Below are 27183 nucleotides of genomic sequence, written 5' to 3' on the forward strand. Positions count from 1 at the left end.
TAAGGGAATAGGAAAATGCCTCACCCTTGAATCTAGGGTGCTAGGAACAGGCAGTGTTAAGAGTGGGTCTTCTGGATGTGCCTGGAAGGGGGTGGGAAATTTAGAGCCATGAGAGCCAGGACTGCACAAGAAGTTCTATTTTCCTCAGCACAGAGGTGCACAGTAGTCCCACTTTATTTCCAACTTTAGGACTGAACAGGAAAAAAAAAATATCCGAAGGAAAGAAAAGTGAGCAAAAAACACAACCAGGTAGAATAGACCCACCTTCTCAGGTAAGCAAACCAGGAAGCCCAGTGCTTACAAGGGAATAGAGCAGAGTTGGGGGTGTCATTATAGGGGGCATTACTGGGGAAGAAGGCAGGACCACAATGTAAACATCCATGAGCTATTCCAGGACATAGAGGACACCAACGGGAAGGAGACCTCCTTCCTCATGCTGTTTCGGCCTGAAGCCCTAATGAAACGGGAGAGGGAAGTCTGTCCAGAACCTCAGGTAACCCAAGACTTCCTGTTAGGCACTTGCAGCAGGAATGGGGATGGGATGGAGGCAGAGCCACTTTGGACATGGGGAGTCACAACTGTAGTAGATAGTGAGGGTCAGTCACTGGAGGAGCTTGACATAATTTGCAGGGAAGAGTCCAAAGTTGCCGTGGCAACGTCCCCGCCACCAGCCCTCGTCCACCATCTCAATGTCAGTAATGATGTCATCCGGATCAAAGGAAAGCTCATCACTTCCCTCTGGGGAGGAAATGGAGGGGATATTAGGATGATGAAACAGGAATCCTGCCATCTCTCCCTGAACTTACTCCCAGGAAAGAGGCCTGGCCTTTGTCTTGGTGGCAAGACTGGGCCTTTCCCTGACCCCCAGAATCCATCCCCTTCCTGTGTATCAGAGGTCTCAGGCCACTCCCAACCTACCTCCTTGGTAGTCATACAGGGCAACAGCTGAGATCCCCATAGCCCCAGCCCCAGCTGGGCTGCCTGATGGTCCTGCATGATGAGAAATATACACATGGTCTCACCAACAAGGAGAAGGCAGAGACAGATCCTCCTGGGCAGTGGGGAAACGCATCCTCCTCTTCTCCCACACCTGACAAAAACTGAGGAGTTGCTTCTCCCCCTAACCATACTCCACTCACCAGCCAGGGTGGAGGGAACACAGGGATCCTCAGGCTCCAGCACATCCTCATAGTCCCCCTCTGGATCATTATCCTGCTCCTGCTTGTCCATCTCCCCAACATCCTCATAGTCATTCTCAGGCTCAGGCTCAGGCTTAGGCTCAGGCTCTGCTTCATATATTGGCTCTTCCACCACCTGGAAGCCTTCTGGAGTTCTAGGAGGCAGAGCTGGGGGCTCCTCATAGTCCTGAGAAAAGACAGTGTGGAGCAGGGTGACTTGCACTCACCAGGAGGAGTCAGTGGAGACTCGGTGGAAGACTACTAAGACCCCACCTGCACCACCACAGTCTGTCATCCATCTTCATCCTGCAACCTCCTTCCATACCCACTCACTCAGAACACCTACCAAGAAACGACAGGAGGGGAATGTAAAAGGAATAAAGGCAGGAAAGTGGAAGGCAAGTCAGAGCCTTTGGAAGCCCAGGGAAACTCTGAAGCAAAAGCACATGGTTGGGATAGCACAGCTAAGATAAGCAGCTGTCCTAGTTTGTCCAGGATTGGGAATTTTCCAGAATGCAGGACTTTTCACCGCTCAAACCAGAACAGTCCCAGGTGAAGCAGGGTGTTTGGCCACCCTATGCAACCCACCTCCCTGGGGCAGAGAGTCCTCGGGGCCCTGCTTACCTCCGGGGGACTCTGCCTTATGGGCAGGGAAGGCACTGGGTGTTCTCTGTTTGTTCTCACAGGCTCGGGCTCTGGTGCTGGGTGACTCTGTGCTGGAGGCCAGGCCTACGGAGAACAAGCACCCACCACCTTCGTTCACAGTCCCCAGGCACACCCCTCCTGCTCTCTGCCAATCCAACTAGAACTCATCGCTCAAGATGGGCCCCAGCCTGAACTGGCTCCTTCCTCTTGGATGACTGGCCGCAGTGGCTGGTGGCCTGCCCTTCATTGTACTACATATATCTTAGTGTTTGCTTGTTTGTTTTCTGATGTTTCTGACATACGAGTATCAACTACACAGATGACTGAATCTTCCTGAGGACAGGAACAGCTGACTCTGCCTACACAGGGAAGACCCAGGCCTTTTTATTTTCTTGCCATCATTTGGACCCCTCAGGTTCTGCCTGGGAAAGAGATTCCAGACGAGGATCCTGGAGGCCAGGCTCACCTCTGAGGAGATTTTCTTGGGCAATGGGGCTGGCGCTGCTGGCTCTTCTGCGGGAACCACTGGCTGCTGAACCTCTTGTCTCATCTTCACCACAGCCTTGCGCTCCTGTTGCTGCCTGGCCACCTGCTGTGCCTTCTCCTCTTCCTCCTGCTTCCTCTTCTCCTCAGCCATGGACTCAAATTTTGCCTTCAGCCCACGGGCACCACTGGAAGCTGTACACAGGCAAGAAGAATTAGGGTTGACATGGACGGGGAGTGGAGGAAAGGGTAGCGTTTGAAGGAAGAAGAGGAATCAGTTTTAGATATCCAGAAGAGAAGATGGAGAGGAGACTCATGGAGGGACAGAGAAAGAGGCAGTGATGGAGGAACAGAGGGGTACAGGGGGATGGTTTGGACTCAAAGCCCAGATTTCCATCTAGCCATTCGGTGTGACCTCAGACTCTTGTCCTTTCTAAATCATAAGCCTTGGTTCCCTCAGTAGCCCACTCTCCTCAAACATGTACGCCCTCTAGCCACCACCATCTTCTGCCCATCCCAAGCTCTTACCCCTGCATACCCTTCCCAAGTTCTTCTCCCTCCCTCCCCCCTGTGTTCTCTGCCCCCAGTTCCCTCCCGAATGCCACTCTATCACTTGACCTGGTTTTTCTAGGAGACAGATCTGGGAATATGAGGCTAGGGATCAAGCCTCCCTCAGATAACCTCTGCAGTTAAAGGAATGCAGGAGACAGACTGCGGAGGAGAAAGAGGAAGTTGAAGATCATAGAGGAAACTGAGACTCACCGGCTTCTATGGGTGTCGTCTTCTTATAAGCTGTGGTTGGGGCCTCCATCTCATTGAAGCCAACAGCACTCTGCAAATTGGGAGAACAGTGTGTGCACGTGGGGAGGGACAGGATGGCAGTGCCTCAGAAGGCAGTACTGGGGATTGGGCCCACTGTAGGAAGTAGCCCTTAACCATGTGGGTCTTAACACTAGTACAAGGTCCTATTATTATTTTGTGGCAGAGAGAGTTCTAAACAGGTAGTTTTGGTGGCTCCCTTTGAAAGCTTAGTGTACTTTGGATCACATGTCTTGAGCCTAGAGTGCAGCAGGGTCCCTGGCCAATGCAGAAGGAGCTAGTGTATGGATCAACAGTGACGTGGACTAGGCAGAGACAAAAAGGAGTGGGTTAAGCAATGCCAAGCAATCCATGAAACTGCACAACTAACACCACTTTTCCCTGAGGTTCATTTCTTCTCTCTCTCTCTCTCCTTGCTGCATTCCACTGTCCTCACTTAAAGCTCATCAGGTTGTGACCTCATGTCCATCAGATGCTGAAGGCAGTCAATGGGGAGGGCAGGATCCCAGCAGGACAGGCTCAGAGCACCAGCATCACTGTCCCATCCTTCTCCCCACTTTGCTTCGCACTCTTCTCTCTACTTCCCTACACGTAGGGAACCCTTCTCAGGACACTGGTGTTCTGGCGCATTACCTTATCCACTCGGTCCTTCTGGATTCCATACTGACCACCAAAGCCCTTGGCGTAATCTGTGGGACAGGAAGTTCTGAGAGTCACAATAGGAGATTAAAATGCTGGAGATAGGTGGGGAAATGGAGCAGTGGGAAGAAGGACCAGAAGACAGGAATGTGGGACACAGAGACACAAGAGGAAATGTGAGACTCGGAGGATAGAGAGAGGCATGGGTGGGAAAAGAGGGGAAAGAATGGGCGGGGGTGGGGGAGTTCAGAGAGAATGGAGAAGAGAGAAATGGAAACAGGGAAACAAAAAAATTACAGAAGTTTCAAAATAATGGGAAACAAAACAAACAAAAAAGGAAAAAACAAGGAGAGCTCTCCAGCTACCCCTGCACGGATCCAGGGAAGAGGTAGACTGTGAGGCTGAAGGGGATGTGAGACACATAGCCAAGCCACTGTGTGGCCATCGCCCAGCCTGTCTCCATCCCTTTCCCAGTGACCCCTTCTCTTTGGCCTCCCTCCTCAGCTCTGCTCCTAATCCTGCTGTTGTCTTCTCCACCATGTCTCCCCTCCTCCACCCACTTACTCTCCACCCCACCCCATCTGCCTTCTCTGCACATCAGCCCCTCCACATCCGGGGCCCCTGGAGCCACTTCCAGACAGAATGGAAGGAGATCTCTGTCCTTCTCTGTGACCTCTCTCTTCTCAGCACCAACTCACCTCTCTGGGACTCGTGTTTCTCCGTCTCTCCCTTGTAGTCATATCCCAGAGCTGCTTTGTCCCGTTTATCTGTCTCCACCCCATAACGGCCACCAAAGCCTCGAGAGTAGTCTAGGGTTGAAAGGGCAGTCTGTTAAATCTTAGAGACTTAAAATTCAAGGATAACTCTAGAATAAAGGAATCAAATAGTTTACTTTCAGACTATTCCAAGAAAAAAAGAATGAAAGAAAACTTCATCAGTCTCATAGAAAGCAGTGAAGGGGACAGAGAGAACAAGCACACAGTAGAATTAAAGAGTGGATAAGGTAGTGGGCTGGGGAGTCCTGGAGCGGGAACACTGGCAGCAGCTGTTGGGAGGTGAAGTCCGTGGAGGAGCCAGCAGGGCAGGTAGGCAAGGCGGGAGTACAGGTCCTCACCTTTCTGAGATGTGTGTTTCTCCACTTCTCCTTTGTAATCGAAGCCCACTGCTGACTGCAGAGAAATGGACAGAGAACTGTTAGAGTCCGAACTGTCAGTTTTCCTCTCCCTGGCTTTCCCTTACTCTAGGTTCAGCCCCAAAGGTAGATTATGGGGACTCAGGGCTGTGATGGGGCTTTAACCTAGAAACAGAATCCCGACTGGCTGGTGGTGCCTGGCAGTGTGCTACCGAGCAGTGAGCACGGGCTCTGCACACAGACAGCTCTAGTTTCAACCCCGCTTCCCCTATTCATAGTTGGTTAGCTTTAGACATGCTCCTTAATAGGACTGAGCACTGGTCTCTAATATAACATGAAAAGTGGAACACCTGCTTTACCCATCTCCACTATAAAATGCAAGAAAGGCTCCCTCTTCATTTAGAATAATATGACAAAAAAATGGAACAAGGTATATACATGAGTCTGCATTGAGTCACTCTCTAAATTAGTGTATTTCTTCCTGAGAAATCCTCACAAAACTAAAATCAGATAATACGTATAAAAGTACCTTGTAAACCAGTATGCACATGAAAGAGATATTTATCCTATTCTTGGTTGGTTATACCTTCTTTCATAACTCAGCAGTGAAACACAGCAGATTTTGATGGGGTGGGAGAAACCTGGGAGATTCTGGATCTTAGCTGACCCCAGAGCTGGATGAACTGGCCAGGGGACCTAACATCACCTGGGGGCTGCTTCCCCATTGGCACAGTAACTGGGAGTCTGTAAGCAAGTCTAGGTTTTGCATCTCACGAACTAATTAGTAAAGTGTCCTTTCTTTATTTACATGACACACACATTGTTCAGGTGATTTCCCTTGTGGCTTGTAAAGCAGACGTAACAATAAGAGATTAGGCAAAGACACACAGGAGGGGAGCCAAATGGAACAAGAAATTCCATCCTGTTTGTAGAACATTACAAGCTATGCCATTTATGCCTTCAAAAATCACCTTCTGCATTTCCCTTTTCTTTAGAGCAGGTTTTGAACTTTCCAAGATGTGTTTTGGCTTTCCCCTGCCTCTCTCCACCATGTAGACAGTCAATATTCTAGTTTTATGGATTCAGTCTCACATAATTAACAGATGCTGGAAATTAGACAACACAACTGAGTTAGCTTGAAGATGTCCTCTCTCTGTGCAGCTGTAGGGAAGAGACACCAGCCTGCACCATGAAATATAAGTTCAAAGAATCTCATTTAATAAGGCATGGAACAGAGAGCTTCAATGAATTAGCAAATTTCCTCTCCTGTAATTGTATTATACTGATATATATATATATATATATATATATATATATATATATATATATATATATATATATATATTTTTTCTTTTAAACTACTGTTTGGTACAAAGGAGTCTCTGTAAATACTCAGACTTCAGAGATTGAAGCTAAATCCTGTGAAAATTACCCTTCACCTCTGAAAATCATTTCGATCCTAAATCATTGTTTTTCTAGATTATTTGTTGTTATGGTAATAATATTTAAGTTGACATCTCTGTTTACCTGAAAGGCATGCATTTTAGGTTTTGATGTTAGGCCAAAAGAAGAGCTTGGGAAAATTTCTCTTCATGTGTACAGGTATAATAAAAACCAATGATTTGCTGGGCACAGTGGGGCATGCCTGTAATCTCAGCAGCTCAGGAGGCTGAGACAAGAGAATCACAAGTTCAAAGCCAGCCTCAGCAATGGCTAGGCGCTGAACAACTCAGTGAGACCATGTCTCTAAATAAAATAGAAAAATAGGACCGGGGATGGGGCTCAGTGGTTGAATGCCCCTGAGTTCAATCCCTGGTACCAGTAAATAAAAAAATTAAAAGGACTGAGGATGTGGCTCAGTGGTAAAGTGCCCCTGGGTTTAATCCCCAGGACAAAAAACCAATCAAACAAATTAAACATAAAATAAAGAAACAAAAACAAAACCAATGGCTTAAGGAATTCTTATTCAGAGAGCTGGAGTCTTTGCCTCATTTATTTATTTTTTGCAGTGAAAGGAATGAAAAACCAGGCTTCACAAAGGCTGGGCAAGTGCTGTACCACTGAGCTATACCCTGCCCCTGCTGCATGTAAATGGATATCTTGGGGCTCAGCATGTGACCTCCAACAGTGGCACCAAGGAACTTGCTGAGGGAGTTCATGGGAACTAGGCCTGTGATGGCACCACACCCAAATAGTATCTACTGCCTCCAATAGTGTGGCCTACATTTATGGGCAAGTATCAGCAGGTCCCCCATAGTTTAAGGAGGACAGTGCAGGGAGCAAGACACTGCTTACCTTGTCTGCCCTGTCCCTCTCAACTCCGAATTTGCCCCCAAAGCCTTTGGCAGCATCAGTCTGCGAAGAGTGTTTCTCCACCTCAGCAACATACTCATGGCCCACAGCACTCTGAGAACAATCAAGAATGGAAGGATGAAATGGTCAAAATGACCTTGAAACCATAGATACAGGGATGCAATATCCATTGCATGTCAGAACACCAGAAAGTCCACCGCTGGATCAGTCCTGCAGCCTCTGAGAGTGGTGCTGAGGAGTACGGGATGAGGGCAGGGGGCCTTTCCTGTCCTTGCACATCCCTGATTCTTCCCTGTACCACCAGGGAGCCATCACCTAGAAGACTCCCGGAGGCTGGGCAGGGAGCCAGAGGACGGAGCTGGGTAGGAGGAGCAGTGTTCAAACCAGAAACAAAAAGAGCTAAAACAAGGGCCTTGTATATCAAAACAATAATGAAGTAAATTCTTAACTTTTCTCCAACACTTAATGTGTAATATATGTACAAAAAGATCACTAAATACACAGTAAAGAAATAATAAAAGAAGTTGAACAAAGACATAATATATAGACATTTAAAATAAATAAATGATTCTAAAACCTATTTTTTCCTTCTCCTCTTGTGCACCCTTGTGGGAGACCAACCTCCCACGTGATTGAGTTAACTCCCCTACTGGGTGATGTGGCGTCAGACACCCATGCTGCTAGACTGTCCCACTCTTCTAGGGTTCGAGTGACTGTCTTCGTGCCCAGGCTGTGTCTTCCTACAGCCCCATGGGTGGAGCTATGCTCACTTGTTCCTTTGTAATATAACCCCTGGCCCTGTTTAGGATGGAATCTTCCATGGAAGTCCCCTTCTCTTATTGTGTCCTTGGGTGTGGCCTACCCAGATGTCAGTTAACCTGCTGACAGTGGACATCATGAAGATAGACTCAGCCCCCCTGAAATCTGATCCCTTGCCTCATTTGAATAGCTTCTCCTCAATAAAAGGGGTCAGCACATGCTCTCTCTCTTTCCCTGCGGACCCTTAAGGTCAGAGGAGCCATCACAGCGACCCCAAAGAAAAAGGTATTTGTGTCTCTTGTGTGGTTATTTTGTGCAGCCCAGTTAGCCCAGTTTAACTGGAGTGAACCTTGTGTGTTTTAGTCGTGAACAGAAACCTGGCACACCCTCTCTTGTTGGTGCAGGAGTAACATTGTGCCTCTAGCTGCCATTCTAATATTTAGCCTCTATTTTCTACCATCTATATCTTAGGTGTTAAGATCAGGGGAAAAAAAAGATAAAAATTACATGCAGACATTCTATTTTTTAAAGCCTAAGTGGGTACTGTACTTTTGAACACATTTTAAACCATGAAACCAACAAATTAGTCTATTTTTTTAAAAAAAAACAAATCTCTCTCTTGCAACTCACCTTGTCCATTCGGTCTCTTTCCACTCCAAACCGACCTCCATAGCCATGGGACGCTTTGGGCCCTGATTCCATCTCTTTCTTCTTGAGAACATCATGCTCCTCTGACACTTTGCTCCTCAGCTGGTGAATGCTGGAAGTAACCACATGATCGAGATTCACCCAGCATAGGGAGGTCAGTGAACCCATCCTCCCAGAAAAGTGGAAATCCTGAGGTCTGTTTATTTGTAGCAATGACCCGAGTCCTCAAAATATGCTAGTGATGGGTCTGGCAGTAAGAGATCAGTCTGACCTGTGCACAATACCCTGATCTAAACTCTCAGAAGCTAATAGTATTTCCTATAGTCTGTTATTTTGCTTATTAAAATAAGCTTCTGATCTTTACTACCATTTTTTTCATGTTCTTGAGCCTTAGAGGATGATGATACCTATATTGTAATAACTGAGATGTCATCTTCCTCTCTGAATGGACCTGCTTTCTATCAATTAAGTGATCCATCTCAAGAAGCATAAAAATATTCATTGAAACATTGTGCACAACAGCAAAACAGCAAGAAACTACATGGCCAATAACTAAAAAATAGTTTAGAAAATTGAAACGTTAAGCTTCAATAGCATACTGGAAATCATTAAAAATATAAAAGTGCAGCATTGGGGAAATTTATTTATACATTAGTATTGTGTGAATGTTTTTGTCAAGAATCAACATCTTCTGACCCTCTTCTCCCCACGCCAGATAATTCCTGAGAGAACTAATACTAAACAAAAAAATAATAATATCCACTTATCCTTAGCTGTTGTAATAGTTTAGGGTTCAAATGATAGATTTGGGACACCCAGGGATTTGCCCCTTCCCCAAGAGCAAGTGTCACCCAGGGAGCCATCCTCTCTCTCACTGAACACTCACTTCCATCTTTATCATGAAGGTGGCTGCAACACTTCAGAGGGTGGACAGTCACCTTGGCCAATGGGTTTGGCCTGAGCATATGAAGCCATAGATCAGCACCAGCACTCTTCAGTGACAACAAGGACTGATATATACTTGGGGCACATACAGGAACCCCTGGGGATTTTTAGAAACATTTGGGCAAGAGAACTCTAGGTAAGAAATTTGACCTCTTGCGGCAAGCAATGAAGATTTGAGGTATTGAGAGTGATGTCCCTGGTCCTTCACAAGCTCAGGACCAGTAGACACATTGGTCATAGGCAGAATGGCCATCTCACCGTGGAAATGCTCTTCTTTCATGGAAGAATAGATCCATCTGGTGGCCTTGTGGGATAATCCAGTGAAGGTCTTTTTAAAAAGCCTTTTCAGCTTTAGCCACAGTTAATTTTAGAAAGCTGGCTATAAACCAGATGAAATTAATCTAAGTGCTGGAAGAACCCTCTGTTCCCATGCCTCCTTTAAACCCTCTGGCAGCGGTGACGGCAGAGGTCCCATGTTACTAGTTCAACAACACCAATGCTTTAGAACCTACTGTGTCAGAAAGGCTGTGGGATCCAAGAACAAGTAAATCACCCTCCTGTGCTTCCCAACTGAAAGACTCAGAGGAAGAATGAAGAAAATGGGGCCAAACATTGCTTTCTATTAAGAAATATCCACTAAGTTTTAATGAGCTTAGTGATTATTAAATCAGATCATAACTACATTACATTGAAACAAGTTTTGAAAAAGGGATTAGAAAAATGATATTCAGAAACACCCACTTAATAGATGACAGAGGCTAGCCAGGAGATTATGCCAATCAATAGATCATATCATTTGAATGAGAATGTGACCAGAGGAAAATAACAACTTTTTATTAACCTATTTAGGATATAGCTGAATCCATTCTGAATAGGTCTTGATATAACATTCCTTTATTCAATGATTATTAATGAAACAATTTTTGAGTGTGAGGTGCTGTTAGGTTCTGAGGACACAAAGATGATTAATGTATGGAAGTAATACCTGGGTCAGGTGCAAGAGTAGAGAGGAAAAATTATAATTCACTAACTCAATATGCCAAGTACACCTAAGAAACTTTTGACACACTCTCAGATATCTATTTAAAAATTTCAACTATGTTACATTAATAAAGCAATGAAGATCATGAGAACCAAGCAAAATCCTGGACTTCAAAGATGAACTAAGAGAAAGGACAGAGCTTTTTTTTTTTTAACAAAATTAAAAGCACAAAAGTGAGTGGTTCTGTATGTATACTATGTGTACTATATATTCTGTGATCATGTATGTAGGAATAGCTATAAACAAAAATCAACTAGAACTATTAAATGACTTTGGCCAGATCACAGGATACAAGGTAACTATGTCAAAATCAAGTTATTTCTTGGGCTGGGGATGTGGCTCAAGTGGTAGCGCGCTCGCCTGGCATGCGTGCGGCCCGGGTTCGATCCTCAGCACCACATACAAACAAAGATGTTGTGTCTGCCAAAAACTAAAAAAAAAAAATAAATATTAAAATTCTCTCTTAAAAAAATCAAGTTATTTCTATATACTAGCCATGGACACTTGGAAATTCAAAGCTAAAAATAAATATAATTATAGTCACATGAAATAATATGAAATATTTTAGGATAAATTTAAGAAGAAAGTGGGGCACAGTGGCACACACCAGTAATCCCAGAGACTCAGGAGGCTGACACAGGAGGATTACAAGTTCAAGGCCAACCTCAGCAATTTAGTGAGGCCCTAAGCAACCTAGCAAGACACTGTCTCCACAATAAATAAATAAATAAATAAGGCCTGAGATGTATTTCAGTGATAAAGTGCCTCTGGTTCAATCCCTAGAACAACAACAACAACAAAACTCAACCCACAGAGTCAGACTGAGCCGAATTCAAATTATTATTTGTACATCCTTGGACAAATTACTAAACATCTAAACCTCTCTATTTACTTTTCTGTGAAATCAGGATAACAGCATGATCTATGATATAGTGCTGTTTGGGAAACGCATTTTGCATGACACGTAACAGTTAATAAGTGTTGCCATGATTCTTAGGCCATAGCTGTGGCTCTTCATAGCACTCCTGTGAGGTAAACAGGGATGGTCTATTATTCCCAGTCACAAGGGGGAATAGAGACAGAGTGGTGACATAATTCTCTTCAATGCCCTGAGTCCCTTGGTAGCAGAGCAGGGAACAGTCCCTAGATCTTCAGGCTGCTTGTTTAGTACTCTTGGTACCGCATCATTCTACGTTGCCACTTGGAATAAAATGTCAGGGCGTGACAAAGTGGACAGTGCTCCCGAGGCAGTGAGGATGTGACCTGACAGCCAGACAGGTCTCAGGAAGCACCGGGAGCCGCGTCTGATGTCGGGCTGCTCAGGGGGGAGTGCACAAGCCCAACCACTTCTCTTCCACAATGAAATAAGAATAAAAATTGGGAGTATGTATTTAGAAACTTCCATAGCAATTTAGCATAGCAATTCGATTTATCAAATCTAAAAATTAAAATTGTGCTTTTTTTTGAGGCTGGGATTGTGGCTCAGTGGTAGAGCGCTCGCCTAGTAGGCCTGGGGCCCTGTGTTCGATCCTCAGCACCACATAAAAATAAATGAATGGAATAAAGGTATTCTATCCAACTACAGCTAAAAAAATAAATATTTAAAAAATCGTACTTTTTTTCTTCATGTCATTTTTTTTATTTTACAAAAATATCAGTCTGTGACAAATTTGAAAACAAGAGCAGACTAAAAACCTGGTTCTTTCCCAAAGATAGTCTAAGAAACTCTTGTCTGGGAGTAGTGAGAATCCTTAGTGGTCAAGAGAAGAGACACCAAAATAGATTAGTGGGCAAGGGTGGAGAGGAAGGTGGAAAGGGCCACAGACTTTGGAAACTAGGCAGTTTCTTTATGCAAAAGTTGGGGGACAGAGAGGAGCATTTGAGCTATTTTCTGAATTACCAAACCACTTCTCAAACTAAAGTTATTGAAGACAGACCTAAATAGAAACACCGTGGCGTGGGAGATGGTGGTGAGATGGTGAGAACCAGCCACTTCCTCTTCCTGCTTTGAGTCATGTAAGCGCACAGTTACTCTTGGACTGAACCCCGCAATCCCCCAGCTCCAAAGGCCTCAGTGATTCCCATCAGACAGTGAAGGTTGGCGTAGAGCACATCAGCCACAGAGAACCAGAGGGTTAGGCACTGAATACTGGAATGTCCTCTAGAAGTCTTTTTTTGGTCCAAATGAGGTCTCTGACTATCAGAGAGGATAAGAGAGAGTCACCAGGCCTGTTACCAACAAAGATCAGGCTTTTGTAACTTGGTAGCCTGGATAAATGGGAGGTGAGTCAGCTTTTGTGGAAATATATCTAACATTTATTGCATTAGGTATAGATCCAGCTAGGTTAACAAGACATATGCATGGTTACCACATTGTATGACTTCAGTGGACGTCAGACAAAGTGATGTATTCAATTAAGCTCCACCTGCTTCCAAAATTGCCTGGTTTGTTTAAGAATGACATTCATTATAGCTTTGTAATTCAAACCATTTATGTCTGATTGAACAACCATGTACAGTACTGAATATTCTCAAACCACATAAACAAGTGCCAAGTTTTCTTAGTGTATTGCTTGAGTAACAAAGTCATCCACTGACATTTTTTGTTTTTCAGTGCTGGGAATTGAACCCTGGGCCTTGTGCATGCTAGACAAATGTTCTACCCACTCACACTTTTCTAAATCTAGGGGAAACGAGGTTAAAACATTGCTACTAGATTGGGGGGAATTAAAATGGAGCTGACAAAATTAATTTTTCCATTTTGTATGTAGTTATTGGTTCTTTCTATTGTTGCTCTTGTTATGCTCTTTGTTGTGTTTACTTTGCCACTGGCCTTGGACACTCTATTCCTACCCAAAGCCAACAGTCCTGGTTAGATGGATCTGAATAATCCATGAAGAGAGGGGCTCTCTCAATCCTAATACACAATACATCCCACAGGAGCCTCTGGATATGTCCCCACGTTCCTTCTCTCTTCTGGTATCTTGCTAGTAAAAGTGAATATTAGGCTATCACAATCCGTAAAAGGTCATTGCTAAAATAGTATCACACTTCCTTGTGTTACTAAACACGAGGCTTCTCACAAGTACAAATGTGTACTTTAAGTCATTTGGGCCAACGATGGAAGCTCATCTTGTCTTTTTAAATTTATTCTGAATTCTTCACCTTGACATTTTTACAGACTCCTTCTTAGTCCATCTGAATTCACCCTATATTCTAAGTACACATTTATATTTATGTGAAGAGACAGATGGGTGATAACTAGATACCTAATGGGTAGTAGGTAGGTAGACAGACACTTCTTCTCTGAATCCCTGATGCCTGACTGAAGGAAGGCCGTTACTACAACAGACTCCCCTGGAGGAAGTAGCAGGGTCTTAGGTATAAAAGACTAATTATAAGCTCGGGGGACAAGAGGAAAGAAATGAAATACACAGTGACACATATAGAGACACACAAAGAATCTACAAAAAACCAAAAAACAAACAACAAAAAAAAAACCCAAAATCAAAAAAAACCAAATATAAACAGACATAAGCTGGAGCAGTAGTGCATGACTGTAATCCTAGCTATTGGGAGGCTGATGGAGGAGGATCACAAGTTCAAGACCAGCCTTGGACACTTAGCAAGAACCTGTTTCAAAATTAAAGTTTTAAAAAAGGGCTGGAATGTAGGTCAGTGGCAGAGCTCTTGCCTAAAATATGCAAAGCCCTGGGTTCTAATCCCCACTACTACAAAAAACAAATAAACAAAATTAACAACAACAACAACAAAACACACATGAACTATTTTTTTCCCTCCCACATATTCCCCGGAGTTACTGAGATTGCTTTGAGCTCTTCACAAAATCCCCTTCCCTCTCCCAGTCCTTGTGGCACCTACTTGATGTGCTCTTTGCGTCCAGAGCCCTCGATGGTCTTGGCTCCCCATCGTTGATCTTTCTCAGAGATGTCATTCTACAAAAGAGCATTCAACAGAAGTGTTGGTGGGAAATGTGCCGTGCCAAGAGGGGACCCACACACACTGCTACACAGACCTCCCAGTTCCCTGTATCCGCTGCCTTCTTCAGTCAGGGTATCCCTACTATGTCTGGCCCCATGTAAAATTTAAACTGTTGAGCTCCGAAACCTTTATTCCTACTCTGCCTCCTTTGCCTGTTCTTCTTAAGTCTCCTACAACATCTCAACCCACCTGTATCACACGGTTCTACCCCAAATCCTGGATCCTAGGCCAAAGGAGACTAGATCTACCTGCTCCTCAACTTTAGCTTGGCCCATCAACCACACTGCGAAACCCATTCACACCCGTCTCCTTCCACCCTTCACACCAGCTATCAGACATGCCCTACTCATCCACCCACTGTCCTACTGATCCTTCCCACTGTGAGGACTCAGTCCCACATCGTCCTTTTCTAAGTCTCCTCAAAGGTCAGCGAGTGGCTCACATGCATGCTCATCCCTCACGCTCCTCATCGTTCAGGAAAAACTACTTTCAAACTCACCACAAAGTCAGGGTCTGTGTCCCAGTCATCACCCTGGGTCTCCACGGAAACAGATACATCATGACCCACTACAGACTTCCACATCTGAAGGTGACAGAAGATGGGAATAATTGAGGACAAAAAAGAATCAGGAGAAGGAAAAACAAAAAGCCGATATTAAACAGCCCACCAACCTAGGTGCCCTAAACAGATGAATGGATAAAGAAAATGTGGTGTATATACACAATGAAATATCACTCAGCCATAAAGAAGAATGAAATTATGGCATTTGCCAGTAAGTGGATGAAACTGGAGACTATCATGCTAAGTGAAATAAGCCAGTCCCCCAAAAATCAAAGGCAGAGGGGCTGGGATTGTGGCTCAGCCTTAGAGTGCTCACCTAGCACAGGTGGGACCCGGGTTTGATCCACAGTACCACATAAAAAATAAAGGCATTGTATTGTGTCCATCTATACCTAAAAAAATAAATATTTTTTAAAAAATTTAAAAAATCAAAGGCAGAGTGTTCTCTCTAATATGTGGATGCTAACTTACAACAAGGGAGGGGAAGACTAGAAGTTCATTGGACTAGACAAAGGGGAATGAAAGGATGGGAGGGGGAGGGGAATAGGAAAGACAATAGAATGAATTGGGCATATCTTTCCTGTCCTTATACACAGACCTAAGCTGGAGCTTGTGTCTTACATGGCCAGTGTAACTCAGCATCATATATTAACCACAATAATGGGATCCTAGTTGGAACAAGGTATACTTATTGTATGTATGTATAATATATCAAAAAATACTCTACTATCATGTATATCTAGAAAGAACAAAATTTTAAAAAGTTTTAAAAAGCCCAATGTTGGAGCTGGGGTTGTGTGGCTCAGCAGTAGAGTGCTCGCCTAGCACATATGAGGCTCTGGGTTTAATCCTCAGCACCAAATAAAAATAAAATAAAGGCATTATGTCCAACTAGAACTAAAAAAATAAACATTTTTTTTTTAAATCCCAATGTTTCCTGCCATTTTTTTCCTAGAAGAAAATAGGAGCTAAGACAAAGCAGATGAAAGTTTTAGGAAGGTACTTATGTGCAGGTAGAGGAGATGGGGTTTATTTAAGACAAGCTAATGTGGCTTGGGCTCACCTTCTCTGGAGAGAAATTCTCATGGGTGTAGGTAACATTAAATGTCCTGCGTACAAAAACAGCTGGACTCTTTACTTGTGTCCAGAGGTCAGCCAGGCAGTGGCTTACAGAGTGGTAATCAGTGAGGGAAGCTATGACATTCATCAAAGTATGCTGTCATTTCACTCTGATATCTACATGACTCCTTTCACACGACCCAAATATAAACTAGTCCAGCTCCTGGAGAAATGAAAATCTTCTACTGTCTACAACCTGATTAATTAATTATTTTGAGAATATTTTTTTCTACCATCAATGCAAGAGCTGTGCTGAGACTGGTCACTGCACAGCTGTGGGTGGTCAGAAGGGACAAGCAGCTGGAATTCCTGTATTGAACAATGCATGGGGAAGCACTATTTACTGGGAATAAATCTTTACTACTCAGTTTTTTAAAAAGTTTGATAATATTTCTAAAGAATATAAGGGATTCAAAATTAGCATGTAATAAATCCCTTATCTTAAAACATTAGGAGATATTTGATTTTTATCAGCTAAATAACCATGAAAGAGATAATCTGGAGAAGACTAGTTTGAAAGGATTCCAAGGTGTTGTTCTGCGGGGGCAGCCCCAGTGTTCCCTTGAGCCTTGCCAACTGTGCTGGAGGAAGAGCTAGAGTTGCTGTGCATTTGTGGGCTCCTGGATCTCGGTGTGAAGAGGTCATAATAGACAACGTCCATCTGCTCTGGTGGCCACTGAGGTTTCTTGACCCTCTTGTTAGCTGGCAACTTCCCTGCCCATCCTTCCCTTTTCAGACACCTCTTCCCACTGGTGGCCTCCCCCCGCGCCTCTTCACTGTCTCCCTTTACAACTGACCACTCCTAGAGCTCTCCGGTCTCTCCACCTCTACCTTCAGACTCTCCAGCTTCTGTGTCCACTTGGAAACATCATCCTTCTCTTTGAAAACCTGCTCAGGGGAAATTCCAGATAGTGTGGCTATATAATTGCCACAGGGGAGACTGGAGATGTGAGAATGAGTTATCCTAGCTGCAGGATATGTCACCACCAAGAGCAGCTCGGCCTTCCTGGCTGGGGCAACAACTGTGGACGAGGGGTGGGGACAGGTAAACAAGACCCATCATCCTACATTCTTATAATTCCTATGGCTGGTTCCTGGGCTGCTGTGCAACAAAAGGACCTCACATAGAAAACTGAAAGGAGAAGTCTCTGAAATATTCATGAGTAATAAGGAAGAAGTGAGGACCGATAGTCTCCTCCTCTTTCCAGCTGTTCCTCTGAGGCCTCGCCCTGACTCTCATCACTCTCCCACCTTCACTCATTTTTCACTTTTTGGTTGTAGATGCACACAAAACCTTTACTTATGTATGTATGTGTTTTTATGTGGCACTGAGGATTGAACCTAGTGCCTCACTCATGCTAGGCCAGTGCTCTACAACTGAGCCACACCCTCAGCTCCATTGAAATAAAGTTTCTGATACAGAGACAACTTAATATCCTTTCCCTACTGCCCAGAAATCAGAAAGATAAGAGTTTCTATATAGAAGTGGGAGACTAGGGTGAGCTGGTGAGACATGGAGCCCAGGCACAGTTGAAGCTTCACCGTGAGGCTCTTACAGTAACATCAGTGAAGCACCCGGACAATGGCAGGGAATCGCCATAGAGGACATACAGGGGGCTGGACTAGGAAATTCACAGATAGAATCTTAAATAATCTGGCAAACAACGGATTATTTCTGATTTCCTCCAAAGGAAAATAAACCCAGGGCTTAACCTAGGTAATCTGTAAAGTCCCCTTTGTTTCTGACACTCTGGGGTTCTGGGATCATAATCATAGAAACCAGCCCCAGCTGATCAGTCACCCTGCACTTGGCCCCATCAGCACTCGGTTCTCAGCACTAGTGTGCACTAGTGACTACTTCCTGATCTGTTACGTTTCCTCTGTGGGTTTCGTCTACCCACTAAACCATGGACTCTTCGAGTACAGTCTTTGTCTCCATCACCCGTGGTTCCCCCTTCCAACTCAGTTTCTAGGAGCTGCAGCCCTTAGGGTGGCTGTGGATTGTCAGCAGAAACACTTTGCTGGGTCTGGGTCTTATTGGCTCCTGAAATCTGCTTCCTGGGCTGAAACCTTTCCCTTCTCTTTGCACACCCAGGTGCTCATTCTCCACCACCAGTGCACCCAGGCCTTCTGGCCATCAAAGTTTAACAGTAACCTTGTCCCTCAACAAGAACTGAGCACCAGGTAGATTCATCTTCCATTCTTGCCCTGTGTTCCCCAAGTCTCCCACCATTCACTCAGAATACCCACCTCCACCAGCGCAAGCGTTTGATCTGAGCTCCGGGCTCCTCACGTCCACACCCGGCGCCCTCTCTGAATGCTATAGCTTCAGGGTAAGAAACTGAGTGGCTGCTTCAGTTCCGTATTCAGGTTTCCTGTCATTTCCTGTCACCCTGTCCTCACAGCTACTTCCTGAAGTTTGAGTCAGTTCCTTCTGCTTTAGGCACTTAAATTAAAAGGGTTAAATGCTTTAGTCTTTTGCAAGGTTTTGAGGATCATGAGGCAATCACAAAAAATGCTGTTTTCATTCCAAGTTTGTAATCTCATCATAGAAACAGACATTGAGCTGGAAAACCCATCAGGGAATGTCATAGATCAGCATTTGTCCTGCATAGGTGGGCAGCTGCATTTGCAGTAGTAAAAGAATTCAAAGCATTTGATGTAGGCTGTAGTAACCAAGAAAGCCCTAAAGGGAAAAGTGATTTATATGTAGATTTTGAAGATTTAAAAAATAATTCACTTCTGCATTACCCACAGCACTTCAAAATGAGACCTGCATATAGTCCATGTCTAAATAAGAATTCATCAATTGACAGGAGAGAATAACTAATGAGGGGCAAGTCAAAGCATGGAGGGAGAAAGATTCCTGGTTGTTTGGGGGGCTGTGTGGAGTCGGAGCTCACCAGGAGGATTTGGTTTCAGAGAGAATTCTGAAAGAACCAGGTGGTATCATCTGATGGTAGGACTGTCCATCCAGATCAGCTGTCCTTCCCTTTCCTCTTGAAGTCACACTTGCTCAGGTAATTTGTTCTAATGAAGTGTATCCTTTTCTACTTCAAGATCACTGCAAGTTTTGCTGTTTTTTCTCTCATTGCCTGTCAAGGGAATCTATAATTCCCCAGAGAGGCTCCTTGGACAGCTGGGGGTGGGGGTGGGGGTGGCTGACAATGACAACATGAGTAGAGCCCCAATCATTGTGGGACTTGGAGTCTTCAAAAAATAATCCTTTGTTGTTTAACCACTGAGAAGTGGCGGTTGTTTATTATTGTATCCAATTTAGCCTCTCCTAAACTTGCTCACAGGTCACGGACTCCCCAAGGGGCCCAAGCAGGACTGGAATTGGTCCACCATAGAGAAAAGGGCATCTCTGAATAAGGGGCAGAAAGTTTCTAAAGTCACTTCCAAATCTGAGATAAACTGGGTAGTTTTATTCATTTGTTCTCTCATATTTATCGTGGGGGCATGGAAGCTATTTTAAGGAAAAGTTTGTAGAAAGGGAAAAAACTTTCATTTCATTTGGAATCCTAATGTAGTATCATAATTGGAACTAACAGACCAGATATTTGACACAACATATAGGAACACAGTTCTCTGAAGAAACCACAGAGCTTACAGATGACACAAGAAAACCCATACCCCTCTGCAAATGTCTCAAGGTCATTCTTGATGATGTAGTGAGATGCAGCAGGCAGAAGTAGCATGGGCTTTGAAACTACGCTCCATTAACCTAGCTAATGTATCTTTAGAAAGGAGTCTAGCTTTTCCCAAGTAGCAACTTTATATAAAAAACATGATAATATGCCCACCTGACCTGCTTTGTGCTATTAAACTCTCCTCCCGCTACTCCCACCCAGAGGCATCTCTAGGGGCCTAATGTTTTCAAGAGTTCTTCTAAGACAGTATAGAACATGAACAGTCTAATGAATTCAATATCCTAAGACCTAGCTTTCTTGGTTCAGTATTAGGACTGGGGTCCAGCAGCTAAGGCTAGAAGGATACTTGCAGCCATTACTGATGTTGGTCAGTGAGGAGGAAGCCTGAGTATGTAGAGCTTTTTAGACTTGTAACCATTTCTGTGCAGCCCATTCCTTCCTCCCCTCTCTTCCTTCCCCCATTCCCAGTGTACAAATACTAGGTATGTAAACAACCATGTTCATACATTCACATGCACACACAAAACTACTCAGTCTGAAAATAATTTTATTTTACAATTATTCAGGAAAGTTCCTGGGATGCTGTGACCAAGATTTAATCACCACAGAGCAAAGATTGTGAACAGATTAGTGATCCCTCCAGTCTCCTCTCTTCCATAGGTAGGGAGAATAGGCAGGGGACATATCTTGAATATAATAAGAGAATCACAAACTAGTAAGGGTGTGTGAGGAGAGAGAGGTGGCAGAGAACAGGCACAGATGGAATTTCCCCTGGCTGTCGTTCTTAGGTCTGATTTTAAATATTTTGTCTCTCTATATTCTCTTTCCTCTTGCCTCAGCCCTCTGGTCCACAGAGGTAGGTGAGTATGGGGCTGGGAAACTGGAATAACTGTTGCCAAGAGCACTGGAGCTGAGTGCTTCAAGAGGTGCAGCGTGGGCATCACGCTAGTCACCCCTGGGCAGGAAGTCAATGCCCCACCCTGCACTGGCCCCTGCTGGCCCCTGGGCATATCTCAGGGTCCATAACTGAAGCACATACGAGTAACTGGAATGATAAGAATCTGAACACTGTTGTCCACAGCCAGTTCTTCTTGCCTTTCAGGGAAAGGTATCGGCCACTTAATACATTGTAGAAATACACTACTATGGAGGCCAGTCAGTCTACGTGTGATCAAGGGCATAGACAATGGGTGCTGTCCTTATAGTCCAGGACCACAACTTTCCCTCCAGTGGAAGAACAGTCAGGGGAAAAGATGCTGTCCCCTTCCCCATGATAAGTCCCTGAGGAGTTCTTCAGCTCCCATCCTATTCAGCAAGACATCTAATCACATGTCTATGAGGCTATTTGTTTATTCTCTAGAACTGTTTACTTTCCCCCTGAAGCAGGAGAAAATATAGACCAATGAAACAAAAAGAGCTATCAATCAAAATAATATTGAAATTCAAATTATTAGGTTTATTAGGACCATTCTCTTGACTTGGTTGAAAGACATGTCTCAGTATCTCATAAGACCACAGAACATCAGGACCTGCAAAACTCTGAACCAACCAACTGTGAGGCGCCTCTGATTAAGCAGAGTGTTTGGGCCCTGGGCAGTAGAAGAAAGCACACTCTCCAGTCCCCGAAGTTCCAACCTGTCCTCATTCCACCGTTTTTGCAGGCACTTTTCTTGGAGAGGCGGAGAGATGATCTGTAAATGGGAAGACTGTTCCACTGGAATAGATAATTATGGCAATAGAGGTGAGAGACTTCCAAGTTCTGAGGGGTATGGTCCAAAAAGTGACAACTAAGTTTATAGGTGTCCTGTGAAACACAGAACAAGTAGAACATGAATCATCAGAAAGTAGATGGCTGCCAACAGTGGCACTCTGGTTCGTGAATGACAGAGTGACCGCAGGACCCGCTTCCATCCAGCACCACTCCGAGTCTGAAAGAAAAACCTGACAGTCAGAGAGTTTCATCATAAAGGGCTATGTTTTTCCCTTCCCCTTTAATCATGCAAGTTGGCAAATTCCACCAGGGTCCTCTAAGTCTTCTGCACCCTCTACTCTTAGAGACGTCACCTGCTCAGTGGCTAGTCTTCTATATACTCTCTGCTTGACTCTGGACCCTCAATACTGGCAGCCCTGAGAGCACACCCTCTCTGCATTGTCCCTTCTTACCCTTCGACAGCTGTTGCTCGTGATATCTAGTACGAATGACTGCTCCTGAGTGCCACATGAGCCAATGATAGGAGTCCGGGAAGAATCCCATTCGTTGTGTTCCAGCCTGTGTAAGGAAAAAGAGGCACAGTATGGGTTCAGAGCATGAAAGGCTGGTTGGGGAAGTCTTCCTGGTCACCCAGCCAGAGGTAGCTCAGGGGATCTGCAGCATAGGCTGCTCTGCAGTGCCTGGCTCTAGAGCAGTAAAGGTGATACTAACTACCAGGAGTCGACTGTCTACTATGTACCAAGTGATGGCTCAGATGCTTTGGAGTTGGTGGAGTGACCTGCCCCTGGGAACACAACCAGCAAGCAGTGGAACCAGAATCCAATATCCAGTTTTTGTTTTTTCCACTACACACATCTGATTCAGAGAAACTTATCATATTTTCTTTTTCACTTATTAAAGGCTAAGAGGCAAAAGCATATTAAATTTTTCTGTGAGGTTCTTCAAATTAAATTGCACTGGCAGCCTCTACTGCTTCCGGCTTTATTTTTGCTGATTTGCTTATTTATTTCATACTGGAACTTCTCCATTTAAGGAAGAAGCTGCCATCACTCACCCAATGGTCTCTTGAGGAAAATGAGAATTGTGGTGAGAGCACATCTGATCAAGCATCTGCCTGTTAACTGGGTGGGCGGGAGGGAATGCTGCTCTCCTCATGCTTCTTCTTCCTGGGGGATATCTATCAGCCTAACACTCCTGGCTTCTCTAAACAGGTCACATTCTTCTCCAGGAGAGAAGGAATACCTGAATCTGATCTGTGAGTTTGGAAAGAGATCCTGAGCATGCGCAGCCTTGCTCCCTGCCCCCCCCCCACCTGCTTTCCTCTTGAGCCCCAGGATGACTGCAGAATACACCTTCTGTATGTTTGATCCTCCATGAAGTATGTTTCTCAGAGGCAGCCTTGACCCGGAACTGCATGTTCTATTACTCTGGAGGCAAGTCAGTTAGGCTGAGGGAGGATGGGATGTCCGTAGGTATTGTTGAGCCAACAGTGTGGGCTGCTTTTCAACTGCAAGGCCACTGAGTTCCCCATGCACTACAGAGTACACGTGTGTGGTCCCTAAGACTTTAAAGTACTTGGCCAAGGTGGTAAGCACTTAATTAGCTATCCCAATTTCCAGTCTACATCACAGCCAAAGAGGGAACTATGAGGGGCTGGGCTTGGATTACGCAGCTCATCCACAGGCTCAGGAGTCGCCCTGTGCTATGCAGTCTCAAGTTGCCTTGGGTAGGTAAATTACGCATTAGGGGGATCCACCTCCACATGGGCCAGGTCTTACAGGTCTAAGCAATTCCACAGCAAGTAGAAGAGAAATAGTATAGGTAAAAGGCCTGAAAATGCTGGGCAGAGACAGCAAGACAACCCAAAGCTGTGCTGTGCCTCCACCGAGCCACCTTTAAAGCTGCACACCAAGGCCCACATGGATGCTAAATATTAACAAGCTGTGAATATGCTGAGTGGGAAAAAAAGGGATTTCAAATAAGACCCGCTCCCTGGGCTGCCTCTTCTGACACTTAAGCTTTTCAAGAAGGCATTTGAACACAAATACAATGAATTTCCACCCCAGTTAACAGGCAGATGCTTGATCAGACATAACATAACCCCAGACATAACACAAGAGCCTACTTTTAATGTTTCTTTCCACATAAAAGGACTTCCAGCGACAAATACTTGTAGTCACTTCACCCTCTCATGCATAGTGATTCTCTCAACTAGTGAGCTGGTAATAATGAATACGGGTTCCGTAGTCCCATCCTTTCCAATCACATATTGTGCAAATTATTCCCAAGAAGCACAATTCATTCTGTGATTCCAATGTTTTGAGTATGGCAAGAGCAGAATCTTCTACAGAGAAAGTTTAGTCTGTGACTGGGAGAGGAAGTGCAGGCTTAGGAAGTATCATTTGCTAATAAAGTTATTTAGTTTTAAAAATCAGCTTTATAAAGTGGTCTTTTCCTCTTCTATTATGTTTTAATCTTTAAAAAAAAATGACTTCAATTGATTCAGATCTCAGATAAGGAATGGAGGTTGTTGTTGATTTGGCCCTCTGAAGAACCCAATACCCACATTATACAGTTATTGTGGGGATGCAAAATACTTTTCAAAGCTTACTTCATATCATAGGATTGGCAGATTTTGTTATTGTTATTGTTATCATTATTATTATTATTTTCTAAAAACTGCTTTGGAAAGCATGGCCCTCCTTGACTCCAAAAGTAGTGTTCTTTTGGGTGACCACAATATGACTCTACACTCACTGCAGCACCTATCTCCTAGTGAGGGTAAGATCATAATGAATCCTGAGTCTGGCCATGCAAATACTCATGAATGCAATGAGAAAAGGTCAGAGGCTGCCCCGATTCAACTTTACCTTCGGATCTGCTCTTCAGCCAGAGAGAGGGCATTCTCTGCAGCTATTCTTTGGTCTCGTTCTTCTTCCAGCAGCTTTCTTAATTCATTCACTTCCTGTTTGGTATTGCACAGCTGCTCCTGGGCTTCAGAAAAGCTTCAAAATAAAAGGGAAACAGTGAGCATCATTAGATGCAGAACAGCAGGAAAGTTTATAGAAGCTTCTCTGAACATAAACACACACACACACACACACACACACACACACACACACACACATATCTTAAAAGCACAGCTGATGAGAGATTAAATGAAACTGCAGAAATAGCTTCAGGATGTCTGAGGACTGACAATATCTTTCATTTCAATGCCACAGTATTTGTTAGGGGTGTTGCTATTTGGCTTTATAAACTTTTCACACATACCATTTGTTACTATTTAATTCTTACATCATTTCTCTGAGGCCAAAAAGATAATAAGGCACAATATGGGCCGGGATATAGCTCAGTGGTAGAGTGCTTGCCTAGAGTGTGTGAGGTCCTGGGTTTGATCCCCGCACCACTAAATAAATAAATAAGACATATAGTCATATGGTGGACCACAGTACAAGCTAGGTGACTGCCTGACTTCTGTGCATTTATGTATGCCCAGGAAGAGTCCTGCTCCCCTACCTTTGCTGTGGCTCCCTTGCTTCCTGAGGATCACTCTTTCTGTAAACTCCATTCTTTTCCTGGGGAGCTCCTGGAGCAACATTTACATGTGGTAGCCCCTAGAAGAAGAATGAGCTTAATAATTCAGTAATGAAAGCATTTATGAAACTCTGTTTGTAAAAAATGAGTTCTCAGTTTTTACAAGTAGAGTTTGGAGAGAAGAAGAAATTTTATACAAGTAGAAAATGGGAGAGAATGAGAAATCCTGGACAGGAATAGTCTCACAATTCTCAAGTGCAGGTTAAGAAGTGAGAATCTGCTCTGGTAGATCAATCACCTCCCTAAAACCCTTGTCTCTTCCTTAGCTTTCTCCTCACATTCTCATTTTTTAATTTATCTTCTTGCAAGTTTAAACCTCACCATAAATGTCTGCTTTCATCTAGTGGGGCTCATGGATTTCCAGAACTCTGGTCCCTCCCTTGCTTGTGAACTCTCCAAGCCCCTTCTGTGTGTCTGATGGAACTCATATGAATTCTCAGCCTCCACGAGCTTCAAAACCACATTCTTTCCACGGCCTCCACAGTTTTGCCTGTTTTGTCTCCCAGGTCCTCCTACAGTTTTCATATTTCTTAAAGCAAAATCCATACTTTTGGAGGGCCCAAGCCTGTCATTACTGTTTCCCACTCAAGTTTTGATTTCTCTCTCACTGTCTCACTCATCTTTTTTCTTCTATTCCTTTCATTCTGTAGTTTTTCCTAGACTTTTTTCCCATTTCCTTTACATTCTCCTCTTCTGCCCCACTGACATCACTCCTACCTGTGTAAGCGTCTTTGAGGCTGCTCTTTATGCTTTACCACTTGCCCTCAATTTCCTAGTACTTCTTCATTCTCACTTCCTTCTTACTCACCGCCTGCAGATCTTGGACCTGCTTCTCCAAGACTGCACAGTGATTAAAAAGGTCAGTGTAGTGCTGGTGGTTCTCACGAAGACTCTGATTAGTATCACATAGCTGAATGGAGAGGGTGTTTTTCTCTTCAAGGAGCTGAGAGAACTGAAACACAAATGAGGATAAGTGCCCTTCCACAGAACCATTTTACCATAGCACTGCTGGGTTTTTAAGGATCAAATTTTTAAGTGCATGTCAAAGTGAGAAAATGCCTAGTTGTTTCAACCAAGAAAATACAATTATTCTGGAGGAGTAGCAGGGAATTTTTTTTATTGTTTTAATGGTGCCTAGAATATTGACTGAAAAACCATGAAACAGAAACCCAAAAATCTACTAGGATAAGCTATCCCAGGAATATAAGAGGAGAAAGGAAGGCAATAGGTTGGGTCCAAGTTAAACTAGTAATAAATGACTACAATCCCAAATTCAATATAGCTAGAAAGAGCACTGTCACTTAAAAATTTGTACAATAATATTACTGGACAGATTCTTCAATACCACAGTACCAAGAGAATAGAGTAAAATATCATAAGCTGGATGTGATGGCACGTGCTTGTAATGGCAGAAGGATCAAATATTTGCAGCCAGCTTTGGAAACTTACAAGACCCTGTTTCAAAACACTAACAATAAACAAAACAAAATGGGAAGGGGATGTAGCTCAGTGGTAGAGAACCCCTGGGTTTAAACCCCGGTACTAACAAAAAGAATAGATAATTATAATGTGTGTTAGGTATAATATGTTAGAAGTGAAAACAGAATAAATCCAAACACACCTAAAGACATGCAAATAACTACACTGGGAGCATTGATTTTCACAGATTCAACAGTCAAATCAAACAATATTTTAGAGAAAATAAATTGTTTTTTAGAGATACTTGGGGGGGCATTTGATGCACACATAAAATTAAAACAAGAGAATTACACATACTTATAAAATTACTTATTAAGCTAAAATTTGCTCTTTACTTTTTACTTTATGTGGTTCTGAAGAGCAAGTCTCAGCTTATAAAGCACTTTTACAAGTATAATCTTATTTGAAAGATGTAGAGAAAGGACTTCTGTCCTTGTCCACAAATGGTTAAAAAAAA

General features: G+C 43.9%; 2 protein-coding genes across 5 annotated transcripts in view; both read right to left on the minus strand.

Moving 5' to 3' along the window:
• Positions 1–156: 156 nt before the first annotated feature.
• On the minus strand, positions 157–18667 carry HCLS1 (hematopoietic cell-specific Lyn substrate 1). The gene is made up of 14 exons (XM_081301047.1): positions 18537–18667; positions 15105–15188; positions 14486–14559; positions 8599–8728; positions 7192–7302; positions 4879–4933; positions 4463–4573; positions 3759–3814; positions 3069–3138; positions 2290–2501; positions 1803–1907; positions 1140–1365; positions 919–990; positions 157–738 (listed from the first exon to the last, which is right to left on the minus strand). The coding sequence occupies exons 2-14, from the start codon at positions 15186–15188 to the stop codon at positions 602–604; spliced, it is 1443 nt and encodes a 480-aa protein (XP_081157173.1). The 5' UTR covers positions 18537–18667; the 3' UTR covers positions 157–601.
• Positions 18668–21369: 2702 nt separating this feature from the next.
• GOLGB1 (golgin B1) overlaps positions 21370–27183 on the minus strand; it is a 63467-nt gene continuing 57653 nt past the window's right edge. For all 4 annotated transcript variants that reach the window (XM_081301468.1, XM_081301467.1, XM_081301466.1 and 1 more), the window contains 5 exons: positions 26056–26199; positions 25170–25267; positions 24521–24655; positions 22103–22208; positions 21370–21867 (listed from right to left, as the gene is read on the minus strand). In XM_081301468.1, the coding sequence (XP_081157594.1) occupies positions 21733–21867; positions 22103–22208; positions 24521–24655; positions 25170–25267; positions 26056–26199 (618 nt within the window). In that variant the 3' untranslated portion in view covers positions 21370–21732. The remainder of the gene's footprint in view (positions 21868–22102; positions 22209–24520; positions 24656–25169; positions 25268–26055; positions 26200–27183) is intronic.

The sequence above is a fragment of the Spermophilus citellus genome (assembly GCF_964194105.1).
Source record: "Spermophilus citellus genome assembly, chromosome: 7".
NCBI lineage: Eukaryota > Metazoa > Chordata > Mammalia > Rodentia > Sciuridae > Spermophilus > Spermophilus citellus.

Coding starts and splice junctions, on each gene's coding strand:
- HCLS1 (XM_081301047.1), bottom strand. CDS start 15,188: ATGTGGAAGTCTGTAGTGGGTCATGATGTATCTGTTTCCGTGGAGACC. Junction 14,560..15,104: donor ACACAGACCCTGACTTTGTG/GTGAGTTTGAAA, acceptor GCTCTTTTGTAG/AATGACATCTCTGAGAAAGA. Junction 1,908..2,289: donor CCAAGAAAATCTCCTCAGAG/GTGAGCCTGGCC, acceptor TGTTCTCCGTAG/GCCTGGCCTCCAGCACAGAG.